The following is a 12,256-nucleotide window of genomic DNA, read 5'->3' on the forward strand; positions in this document are numbered from 1 at the left end:
AAAAGACCACCAGTTGGATTTGAACCCAAAAAACTGCATGTTTGTATTCACTAAACAAGGACGAAACCACTGAGCCATGCGACACTTGACATTATGCTCTATAAAGTACTGTTTGAAACAACATTGTCTTATCAATGGAGTTTGTTTTTTATCCTTCAAAAAATAATTTGAAAAAGTACATAATTAGTCATCTCTGCATCTTTTTTTAAAAAGCGACATTTTTAATGTTGAAATATGTTATCTTTACACGTTTCAAATTTGTGGAGAGAAGACCCAGAGACAACAAAATCATTTAAAAATAGTTGTAAATAAGTAGTATTTTGCATGAATTCCATCGTGTTGCTATATTTAGACCCATATTATGATAAAACCTTTTGCATTTCAAATATTTTTCCACTCATTCCACTCCAATAGAAACCAAATAACGGTTATAAATCGAAAAATATTCAAAATTAATTGATGAAATTTTCACCCAACTTGTATGCCCAGATTCCTGCCGAATGTACATCTTAAGTGCCCACTTTCTTTTCTAAATATCACGATGGAATGATAAATACATACATATTTCATTATAGGCCTATATAAGCGAATTTATTCGCTTTAATGCAAAACTAAGTCAAATAAATAAAGGGGAAAATAAACTAATAGGATTTATGTATCCCAACCTGAGAGAAATTCAATCAAGCCACCCTCCCATCCCCTTATGATATTTCGGTTTAGAATTTTCTTTCACAGTATTCAACCAAAAAATACGTTTAAGAACATTTTGGAAAGTTAAAATTTGTATCGTCCTCAACGGGATTCGAACTCATGACCTACAGGTTTACACTAACGCACTGAGCTACGCTGTAAGATATCGAATATGGGAAGGAAACTATCTAAAAATTTATACTTGATTCTATTGTTTTTTACGATAAATTATACGACACAACGTGAAGGTGCCACATTACTTGTAAGTAATGATTTTCCAATTAACAAATTAAATCTAAGACTATTAATTCATTTAACAAATTTTTTAATAGAGCGCTAGCGGTCCCCATACAATTCGCCTCAGTTTAAATCAGCCAGAACCGGAATTGCATGCTTCCAGATTTACTTTTTTGCGTACTGCGTCATCAAAAAATGGTGTATAGAGCCACCTTAAAAGAATACGTAAAGAATACAGAAAAGACGTCGCAGGCGAGTGGGTGCTGTCCTTACCCCACGTTCCATATGACAGGTTATCTTCAGAAATATATCTAATTCTTATTTTGCATTTACATTTTATTTTCTGAATAAATATATGATGATATTTTAAATTGTGAAACTTTGTCGCTTTACGGCGAGTATGACTTTTGGATCAACCCTCGTATTTTACCTTTTAGCTTCATAAACATATTTTTTCAGATACCATCTAATCCTGCAAAGTGTTAGAGTTCACATACAGATATAGTTTCCCCATTTCTTATCAATCGTGCACAGTTCTTATACGAATATAGTGACATTTCTTGTAGCTTATCAGTTTATTTTACACCTTAAACGATTGAATGTAAAACAATGATAGGTATAGCTGTGGTTTTAGGAACTATCACCCTTTGTTACGCAAATGTGGACGTCGAAAATGAATTGATGGAAATTCGTACAATCCTAACTCGCCAAGAAAAGGAAATAAAGGCACTTAGAAATGAAAATCGCGTTCTACGCGCTGATGTCAAGAAAATGACGGTGGAAATAGATAATCTTAAGAACGCTGAGAGAATCTCGAGAGCTCAAGTGGCTCTAAAGGCAGAAATAGAGCGTCCCCGAAACAAACGATTATTGCCAGTACCAGCTAGCGCAGTTGCCTTTTACGCCTATATGTCTGCAAATGAACCTAACCCAAGTCTTCACCATTCTCTAATTTTTAATGCGGTAAAAACAAACGTAGAAGGTGGATACAACCAATTCAGTGGGATGTTCTCGGCCCCTAGTCCTGGACTATACGTCTTTACGTGGACTATATACACGGGGAATCATGGACAAACAGGTTTTCATATTTATGTTAATAACGACGTAGTATGTGCAACGTTTGGTGAAACGGACAACAACCAGAACGACTATGATTCCGACTCTGGGAGCATGGTGGTGTCTCTGAACGCCCACGATAACGTATACATCCGGTCATCCATGGCGTGTACCACTTATGTCATCAGTGATGCGATGAGAAGGACAACATTTGCTGGATGGAGGTTAAATTGAAACATCTAGCATTGTTACAAAGCATAAGCGTAAAATAAAATAAAGACCATGTTCAATAAAATATGTCTTTTTAGTTATGCATTGCGTAGAAAATTCAAAGAATTTCAACATCTAAACTTTTTTCTAAATGCATGACCTCCAAGACTTGTACTACCAATTAATTTTTTTTATATATAACTTTGGAATTGCTTTAATTGGAAGACCAACAGAAGGAAATTTTAACGAGGTAAAGAAGTAAAAATTTTAAAACGGCAATGTATTATCATGATTGATTTTTATTGAAGAAATGTGATATTGTCTGTGTTTTTCCTGCATTGTTCTTAATTTTCTTGGTTGCCTTCTTTGGTGACAGTCCTCTGTCTCCTAACGATCTCTTCCTTTGTCCAGAATTCTTTTCATTTTGACCACTGTTTTTATCAGAAGTCCACGTAAGCTCTTTCTGCAGCTGCTTTGCAAAATGAAAATCCATGTGTTCTGTAATCACATTTTCTTCAACGTGTTTATTGCACTTACTACATGTAACAAAACTTTGTTGGCTAGTAGAAGTATCAGACGTATGTTGATCCTCATGTTTACTGAGGTACATCTCCATGCTCGTTTTGTCTTTCTGTTTTTGTTCTTCATGACCAATGGTTTGATTACCCTTGGATGTAGAAACACAGCTCATTTGACTCAGAACTTCTTCCCTTAGCTCTATAGGAAGTGCTGCTAGAAAATCAGGATCCACTGAATTCTGGGAAGACATGTCCTCCTTAGAAGAGTTCCAAACAAGTGTACCTGGTTCTAATTCTTCTTTAGGATAAAATGTCCTTTCTCTCTGTTTCTGAGCATCTAGTATCGATGATTCTTTAGAACTATTCTGACATGATCCTTTTTCAATTTTCTTCATGGCAAAAAATCCATTTCCTTGGTCCATCTTATCTCCTGTTTTTGGAGAATCTGAAGCCAAGTTTAATGTATCAGTAATAAATCTTTTAGACTCATCATCTTCATCTTCATTGTCAGTCAAACCACTGTCTTTGCAACTTAAGGAACCCACTTTATCTTGCAGAGAACAATTTCCTTTGTGATCTTTATTTTGCTGATCCTTGCAGTCCTTCTCTTTCCGGAAGAAGCTGGCGATGGTCTTTGCTGGTAATTTTGTTTGCTGACTTGGAGTGGATTGTGACAGACTAGCTGATTCATGGCTAGCTGTCTTCTGCCCCTTGAAGGAGGACAGACTCAGTGTTGATTGGTTGTTACTCTCATCCTGAAATTTGGTGGCTGATACTCCAAGGCATAGTATAGGGGGTGACCTAAGACAAAAGAAGTAAATAAAGATCTGAGGAAAAATTATCAAAATGAGTGGAAAGAAGTCAATAGTCAACATCAGATAACAAAACAATGATTTCAAAAAAATTATCAGCAACTAACTTGAATATCAATAGTGTAGAAACAAATTACATGTATCTTGGATGCCTTCACCATATGAATCTAGATAAATCATACATACCAGGCTGCCTGGTGAGCTGGTGCATTGTTCAGTTTTAGGATCAGAGAATATGCATCATTGGCAAATTTCTCTGCATCATATTTTGTTACTGCACAGGCTCTGCTTGCTACAACTGGTGATGGGTTACTCAGGTAGCGAACACTCACAGTCATGGACCGGGCAATGCGACTGTTCTGTAAAGTCACACATTGAACATTTACTGAAATTTTTTTCCCAAAAATGTAATCGTCTACGTGATATGAACGCATCCAAAAGACATGTCTGGTTATTAAGTCACAAAGGCACTTACCATTTCTTTATCCTTAATTAACCTTTCTGCCACTTCTTTAGATAGCTCCAGCAACCAGAATTTTACCTAAATATGTACCAAGAGATTGTATTACTGTGAAAATGTATTTCTTTCTTTATTTCCTTAAGTGAGATATTTCCCCTAGCTAGTTTAAATTTGCCTGAACACATTTGTCCCCAACAGTTTCAAATTAACCTATTATAAATTATCACACTGACAGTGAGAAGAATGATATGAAAATATTCCAACGGTGGAAATTTTGCTGTATAGAGTATCTTCATATCTTAATCGCAATATATATTCAAAATACAAACACAATTAATTCAGATAAACACAGCCTATTTGGAAAACATACAGATTTAGCCTCACAAATATAAATTAATTATTTTAAAGATGAACTAAAAATAAAGTACTTTGAAAGTCAGATTGGTTAAACTGAAAATAACAATAATTTAAAGATATTTTAATAAATGACTGAATGCCAAATGACCAACAATCTGTTACCTTTTCCTTTGTGTCTAGACATGTTTTGCCTGGGAAATTTTTACTGCACCCTATGGACTTGGCTAACTGTCTGGCAGACACTGGCTCGTGTTCTATGCCACGGCAAATCTCATACAACCAGGACCTGTATTATAATCAGACTATGTCACATTCCTAAAAATCAAAGTATAAACTGTACAGAACGACACCTGTTAATCCCAAAATTATAAACTTCCCTAGTATTGCATTAAATTCTATTAGATTCAAGATAACTCAACCTGGTTTAGATTTCTGTGTATAAATTTCCAAACTCTTCACCAGCTTAAAGTACCCATAAAAGTTATTTAAAACTTAATCAATTGTTAAATATAAACATGTAGCAAAATATCATATTCTTAGATTTTCAATCTTAACCTTGCTGGAAGAATAAAACCTGTACATGGATACCACAGCACCACATGTAGTTCTCTGATATTTTAAATTGTACATACCCAGTCTTTTCTCCAAATTTCTGCTGTAAGGTATGCAGCTCAAACTGACACAACTCTCCCATGTTCTCAATGGCCAGTTGTTCCATCACTGAATGACCCAGCTTACCACCCAGGTTCCGACTAACAGAATAAAAAAGGTTCATGAAAACAATACCGAAAATTTGAAAACTGCCAAAATTTCAATAAGATAATATATAAAGAACAGACATTCAAAGTTCTAAAAAAACAACAACAAAAAAACCAACAGAATTTCAAGCTACACGGAGAGTCAATTCAAAAATATTCTCAGGGTAAGAATTACACAGAGTACAGAAGGTAGAGCAATTTTGAGTGAGCTTACATTTTGGTGAGGGGTAAGCCATCAAACAGCTGCTGTACAGAACTGTGGGGGAGTATCGTCTGCTTGTTTGGTTTATGAATTCCACAGGCCAGCTTAGCCAACATCTAGTCAGAAAAACATGGTTGCCTCATACAAAAATACTGTCAATTCAATATTTTATTTAACAGCTGTCACACATAAATCATTTAAGGAAAGAATTTGATAGTCACCATTTGTACAAGTACAGCTGATCTTCGATATCTCAAACACTGAAATCTTGAATAAAATGGATATGTCGCGGTGAGTTGAAAGTCCTCATCACTTATTTTTTAAGTATTTTACCCTTGATATATCGAATATTCGGATATCTCAAAGTTTTTAAACAGTCCCATCTAGTTCAAGATAACGAAGTTTGACTGTTTACAGTTTACAGCATATTGCGTGTTACAGATACTGAATAATAGGCAACTGCAATTAACCCAATATGCAATTTATCACAAATTAGCAGTTTTAAAAAAAAAAATTAATTCTATTTAGAACATCAAATGGTTAACATTACTTTATTATGAGCTATTCCTGCAGAACATCTGAAGCCAGTTTCCTTGTAAACTGCAGCTCGCATTTCCTCTGCAATGACTGCTCCAATAAGCAGCTTCTGGTCTGCATTGTCACCACTGTTGTTGCTTGGCAACAGCTGTATCCAATCACTGACTCCCTGACCTCTTTTACCTGAATATTACAAGATAAATTACAAACTATATTTTTTTGGTGATAATTATGTATGACATAATCAAATAGTGTCCATCCAATCAGTATAAAAGTTTAGAACACTGCGAGTCTTTATCGTACATACTTCCATCTTTGTTGTCCCCCCAGCCCACAATAAATGTGTTGGGGAGCTGCTCTGGGGACACATTATCACTGTCCAGGGTGTCCATTCGCTTCTTGACTTCCTCGGTCAGGTCAATGTAAGCCTCATCAATACTGGCTCTCTCCACACAGTCACTGAACTTACTCAGTACAGCTATCACCTCAGCCCCTGCTTCCCGGAATCTACAAATATCAAAAGAGGCAGAATACAACATGTAAAAAACATAGGTAATCATAGATTACTAAGCTCACCGAGACGGAGCATCACCCTTATGAGACATCACCTTCATAAGACCACCTTTATCATTTTATATGAAAATCATACTTTATGATCTTGGATATTCATGGATTCTGTTTTGACAAAATATCGTATATCATCTGATAAATTTTTTTATGATAATCATATGTTCATATGTTAATCAATACAATGATATAAAATTAAATATTGCAACATCTCATATTTCTAATATAATATATATCATATAATAAATAAAATACCGTATTAAACAATAATGAGATTTGATATTGTAACGTATGATTGTCATTGTATTGTGTTATACATTATTGTATTTGATCACATAATACAATATCATAAAATATAATACAATATAGTATCATATTACAATATCATATTACATAATACATCATAACACTGAAACATGATATTATATTGTATAATATAGAATGATATTGTATTGAATGACACTGAAACATATTTGATACATTATATGATATTATATCATATAATATAATATAATTTGATTCCAACATTGTATCTTATCAAATGATACAATATTATGTGATATGGTAAAATATTATAAAATACATTATTATTCATTATACATATTGCATCATATGACACAATAATATAGCATTGAATGATTCATTTTTGACGTCGTCGTGTCAATAACTGCCTTCAGGTGAGCAGACAAATTGAATAACGCGCGTTAGCGCGTTATGATAATTTGTCTGCTCACCTGACGGCAGTTATTGACACAACGACGTCAAAAATGAATCATTTAATGCTTATATTTACATTCCCTTACTGAAGAAATCAATTGTTTACTTAAATAAATTGATATAAAGTGTATATCACGGAGGGAGTGAATAAGTAACAGCAGGAACAGCTGTTTTGTAAAACCGGCTTAAACTGGTTTTCACATAGACTGTTGAGATGAGATCGACGAGCATGAAAATATAATCCATGATAAATAACTCTTGAAATGGTGCTTTAAACAATCAAGTCAACTTTTTTGTTGAATAATTATAAAACATGGTGTTTTTACAACATTCATGAAATACATTTTTAACAAATAACATAGAAATCACTGTTTGAGAACTACTTATGTAAATTACTCGTAAATTTATACGCAGTGAATAGGTGTTGCATTTAGAGGCATTTAAACATCACGGAATTTAATGGAAAAACACAGTAGAATGTAAATATAATATATTACAATATCATATAATACAATTTCATGTGATATGATAATATATCATATAAACCAATATCATATCATACAATATCGTATGATACAATATTATATAATATTACAATATCATATAATACAATTTCATGTGATATAATTCTATATTACTGAAACCAATATCATATTATACAATATTGTATGATACAATATTATAGAATATACAATATTGTATCATAGGATACAATATAATATTTTGCAATATCTTATGTAATTGTATCATGTGATAAAATAAAAAATTAAAAATACAATATAATATTATACAATATTGTATCATAATATACAATACTTTACATAACAATATCATGATACATAATCATATCATAAAATATCAAAAAAAAATTGATACAATATCATATCGTATTGTATAACTTTTTATAATATAACATATGATATCATATTGTATCATATCAAACAATATTGTTTCATATCATACAATACTTTATCATAGGAATCATGTTATATCATTTATCAACAAACACATCTATCTATCGAGCTGGTTTGAGTGAGGTAGGAGATTTCTTTAGCATCCTTGATAATGGAGATCAGGCTCTGCTTCTGAAGCAACCTCTGCATTTAATTTATAATTAAGTTAAATCAACTATGCAAGCTATCATCTATAAAACATGTGACCTGTTCCAAAAAAATAAACCTCATCCAGCATCCGAAACCTATGGCTCAGATTCAGCATTCAAGCCCATCAGGTGCATTTGTATCATAAGACGCATCATCCATGCAATTTTGGTGAAGTTTGGACCAGTAATAACTAAGATATCATCATCAGAGGGCACTAGCAATTAAAACGTTAACTTCCTCCAGCATCCGCAACCTATGGCTCAGATTCAGCATCCATGCCTGTCAGGTGCATCTGTATCATAAGACACACCATCCATTCAAGTTTGGTGAAGTTAGGACCAGTAATAACTATGATTTATTTTTTAGCATCCTTGATAATGGAGATCAAGCTCTGCATCTGAAGCTACCTCTGCGATTCATTCATATTACAGTTAAATCAACTATGCAAGTTTGAAATAGTACTATCATCTATTAAACATGTGACCTGTTCCTAAAAACTTAACTTTATCCAGCATCCGAAACCAGACTATGCATTCAAGCCTGTCAAGTGCATCAGTATCATAAGACACACCATCCATGGAAGTCTGGTGAAGTAAGGACAAGTAATAACTAAGTTATCATCATCAGAGGGCACCTGCAACAAAAACTTAACCAGCTCTAAAAACCTTAACCTCCTCCAGCATCCGAAACCTATTGCTCAGATTCAGCATTCAAGCTTGTCAGGTGCATCAGTATCATAAGACGCACCATCCATACAAGTTTGGTGAAGTTAGGACCAGTAGTAACTAAGATTAATCATCAGAGGGCACCTGCAACAAAAACTTTAACCAGCTCTAAAAACCTTAACCTCTTCCAGCATCCGAAACCTATTGCTCAGATTCAGCATTCAAGCTTGTCAGGTGCATCAGTATCATAAGACGCATCATCCATACAAGTTTGGTGAAGTTAGGACCAGTAGTAACTTAGATATTGCTATCAATGGGTACCCGCAACAAAAACTTTAACCTGCTCCAAAAACCTTAACCTCCTCCAGCATCCGAAACCTATAGCTCAGATTCAGCACTCAAGCCTGTCTGGTGCATCAGTATCATAAGGCACACCATCCATGCAAGTTTGGTGAAGTACAGACCAGCAGTAACTAAGATACTGCTATCAAAGGGCACCTGCAACAAAAACTTTAACCTGGTCCAACAACCTTAACCTCCTCCAGCATCTGAAATTTAGGACCCAGATTCAGCATCCAAGTCTTTCAAGTCCATAGGTAGGTCCAGATGCATCATCCATGCAAGTTTGGTGAAGATAGGACAAGTAAGAGCTTAGATACAGGACCTGCAACAAAAACTTTAACCAGGTCCGGACGCCGACGCCACCGCCGACGCCGAGGGTATAGCATAAGCTCTCCTTGACTTCGTCTCGGTGAGCTAAAAACTGATTAAAACTTTCTATGCTTACAACTTTAGTGATTGATATGCCATTTTTTCTGATATAACCCAATCATCAATCAAGGCAACAGCAAGAATCACACAACCAATGCACACTTTTACAGGTAACTAAATACAGCTGCTGTTTACACTAACAGTAATTTTGCTACATTAAAAATCAATGGAAGGCTTTTACCAATTTTCAAGGTATACAAATCTGTTTAGAAAGGTAATTAAATACCTTAGATTTTAATATGTAGAATAATACAGGAAATTTTAGAATTAGGCAAAAATAAGCATTTGGGCTCATATACTGAAAATATTTAAACCTGCACATTTGACGTTATTTCATTCACTATGTCACATTTCTAAGAGTGATGACTGCAGTATTTAGGTTTTCTTTATATATAATGCTGAAAAATGAAAGGATCACTGATATACTGTTAAGGATTATTAACCTCAACCAGTTCTTCTGAATGTGATAGGTGAACTAAAACCACGGGTCCTTACTTGGTGAGATCGGCCTTGCCTCGGACTTCGGGGACTCGGAAGAAGTGGATGTTTGGACACTTTGCCTTGGCATCATCTCCCATCATGTTCCTGGTTACTCCCTTAGCCCGCGCCTCGTACCCAACGGCTATTATCCTAGACAAAAACAAGATGGGTTATTTTTCTAAAGATTATTAATCTTGTTACTGTACCACCAAGTCTAGCCAAACTGGATAGTAATAAAATAACCTATACGTATACAGCCTATTCATTAGATCTTTAACTTGATTGTTTGATTTCATAAGCATGAAAATATTGCTTGCATAGTTGTATTGTATGGCACAGTAAAGCCACAGTTTGAATATCAAAGAAAACGTTACACTCACAGGCACCTGATGTTACAGTGTATTAAGTTTTCTCATAATAAAAATAAATACCCTATATATTATTAGGTAAAGGGTATTTATTTTGGAGAAAAATTTATAATGTCAGGTGCTGGTGATTACACTGTCTAAAATATCAGTGTGATAAAAATCTGAATATTAGTAAAGGGAGTTTCATATTCATACTGTGTTATATATCAGGGTTTGACAGGCATGTCCAACCGATTGAGTCAAATAAAATGATAGGTCAGAAGAATAAAGAGCGAAAAAAATTTGTGCATGAAACTATTGTAAGTTAGAGGAAAAAAAATAAGAAACAGAAATTTGATCTTTTTGCTTTACTGTAAAAAATTGGTAAGGAAGTGCAGTTTCAGGAATGAATTTTTAACAGTTGTCAAACCTTGTATACAATGTACATGTATGCCATTTTCTCAAAAATTTTACAGGCACATTATTACTGTTATTATTCTCAATCTAATTAAAATTAGATCCTTCACGCTCCAGTATTAGATATGTCGCTGTGACCAACAGCGACATATCAAATACAAATACAAATACAAGTATTTTTACAAATACAAATATTTTATTGGCACAAACACAATTACAATAATTGGCAAAGGCCCAATGAATATATAAGAACATCATTGTATGTTTACAATAGTTTCATGTACAGTATACATATTTTTACTGATCTATATAGATCAGTTTAACATTTCCTTAGACTAATTGACATCTGTGTTCAAAGCAGTCATTTATGAATTTAACAGTAATATTTAAAATAGTATGTATTTCACTATTTAAACATACATGTAAAATGTATCTTTCTTTGTCCAAGTTATTGGCAATATTTATTTTACTTATCTTATAAAAATTATACATGAGCGTGAAGGATCTAATTTTAATTAGATTGTCATTATTCTATATGCCATACCCTCCTCCTCTCCATTTCTTATACTGCACCACGGCACAGGGAAGACCCTTGGTCTCCGGCTTTAGTCGCTGTTCTACCTGGACATAGAAACAGTCCATGTCGACCAGGGCAACAACTCGCTCCATGCTTACATATATCTATTCTCCTGCAAAAGAGTTTAAGATGTATTAAAATAAGCAAATTTGTTTTTCTTTTTATCTTAATTTTTAAAAAATACTACAATGTACACATTAGTAATACAGTACCAGAAATAACCCAAAGTTATATTACATGTTCAAGGTAAATCCTGCAATTTGCATTCCGAAGAGACGTTAGTCAAAAATGATTTTATTAATTTAAACACCTGCATATGTAGTCTCCAGCTGGTCTCAACGCAATTGAATTATTCGCTGATCATCCGCTTGGTTTAGTTCGTAAAAAATTATTAGTCAGCTTGTTCATGGTTCTAAGTTAGGTTGTAGGGGTCGACAGTTTTATATTACATTTTTAGCTGTAGGTATGTAGCTCCCAGTCTGAAAAAATTCGGATGGACGACCTGGGCTATCATACATACTAGGATTCTTTGAACAATGTTGAAGAGGAACACGAGCATCACGATCAATATCTACGGGGAATTGTTCAATAATAATAGCTTACCAAGGTAACTGCTTGTCACATCACGAACATCCGAATCCCTAGTCACCCAACTTATTTTCTATCGTTTATTTCGTAGTTCGTAACTCCGTGTTACATGTTATGTAAATAATTTGAGCCACCCGCGGTAAAAGAACCCGGTATGAAAATGACAAATCAAATATATACGGACAAA

At 34.1% G+C, this 12,256-nt stretch overlaps 2 protein-coding genes across 2 annotated transcripts; one reads left to right on the forward strand and one right to left on the reverse strand.

Annotated features, from left to right (window-relative positions):
• Nucleotides 1-1,536: 1,536 nt before the first annotated feature.
• LOC128176950 (complement C1q tumor necrosis factor-related protein 3-like) lies at nt 1,537-2,217 on the forward strand. The gene has a single exon (XM_052843462.1). The coding sequence runs from the start codon at nt 1,537-1,539 to the stop codon at nt 2,215-2,217; it is 681 nt and encodes a 226-aa protein (XP_052699422.1).
• A 262-nt stretch (nt 2,218-2,479) lies between these two features.
• On the reverse strand, nt 2,480-11,578 carry LOC128178507 (DNA polymerase eta-like). Its single transcript, XM_052845714.1, has 10 exons — nt 11,449-11,578; nt 10,156-10,290; nt 6,145-6,344; nt 5,851-6,020; nt 5,313-5,416; nt 4,973-5,092; nt 4,503-4,626; nt 3,999-4,064; nt 3,710-3,882; nt 2,480-3,512 (listed from the first exon to the last, which is right to left on the reverse strand). Exons 1-10 carry the CDS (start codon nt 11,571-11,573, stop codon nt 2,480-2,482), a joined length of 2,250 nt encoding a protein of 749 aa, XP_052701674.1. The 5' UTR covers nt 11,574-11,578.
• Nucleotides 11,579-12,256: the final 678 nt, after the last annotated feature.

This window comes from Crassostrea angulata, chromosome 3 (assembly GCF_025612915.1).
Source record: "Crassostrea angulata isolate pt1a10 chromosome 3, ASM2561291v2, whole genome shotgun sequence".
NCBI classification, from domain to species: domain Eukaryota; kingdom Metazoa; phylum Mollusca; class Bivalvia; order Ostreida; family Ostreidae; genus Magallana; species Magallana angulata.

Excerpts from the sequence above, each read along its gene's own strand:
- LOC128178507 (XM_052845714.1), bottom strand. The coding sequence starts at position 11,573 with ATGGAGCGAGTTGTTGCCCTGGTCGACATGGACTGTTTCTATGTCCAG. Across the intron at positions 5,417-5,850 it reads CAGGAATAGCTCATAATAAA|ATGTTGGCTAAGCTGGCCTG; the intron begins GTAATGTTAACC and ends TTTTCTGACTAG. Across the intron at positions 3,883-3,998 it reads TAATTAAGGATAAAGAAATG|AACAGTCGCATTGCCCGGTC; the intron begins GTAAGTGCCTTT and ends GTGACTTTACAG.
- LOC128176950 (XM_052843462.1), top strand. The coding sequence starts at position 1,537 with ATGATAGGTATAGCTGTGGTTTTAGGAACTATCACCCTTTGTTACGCA.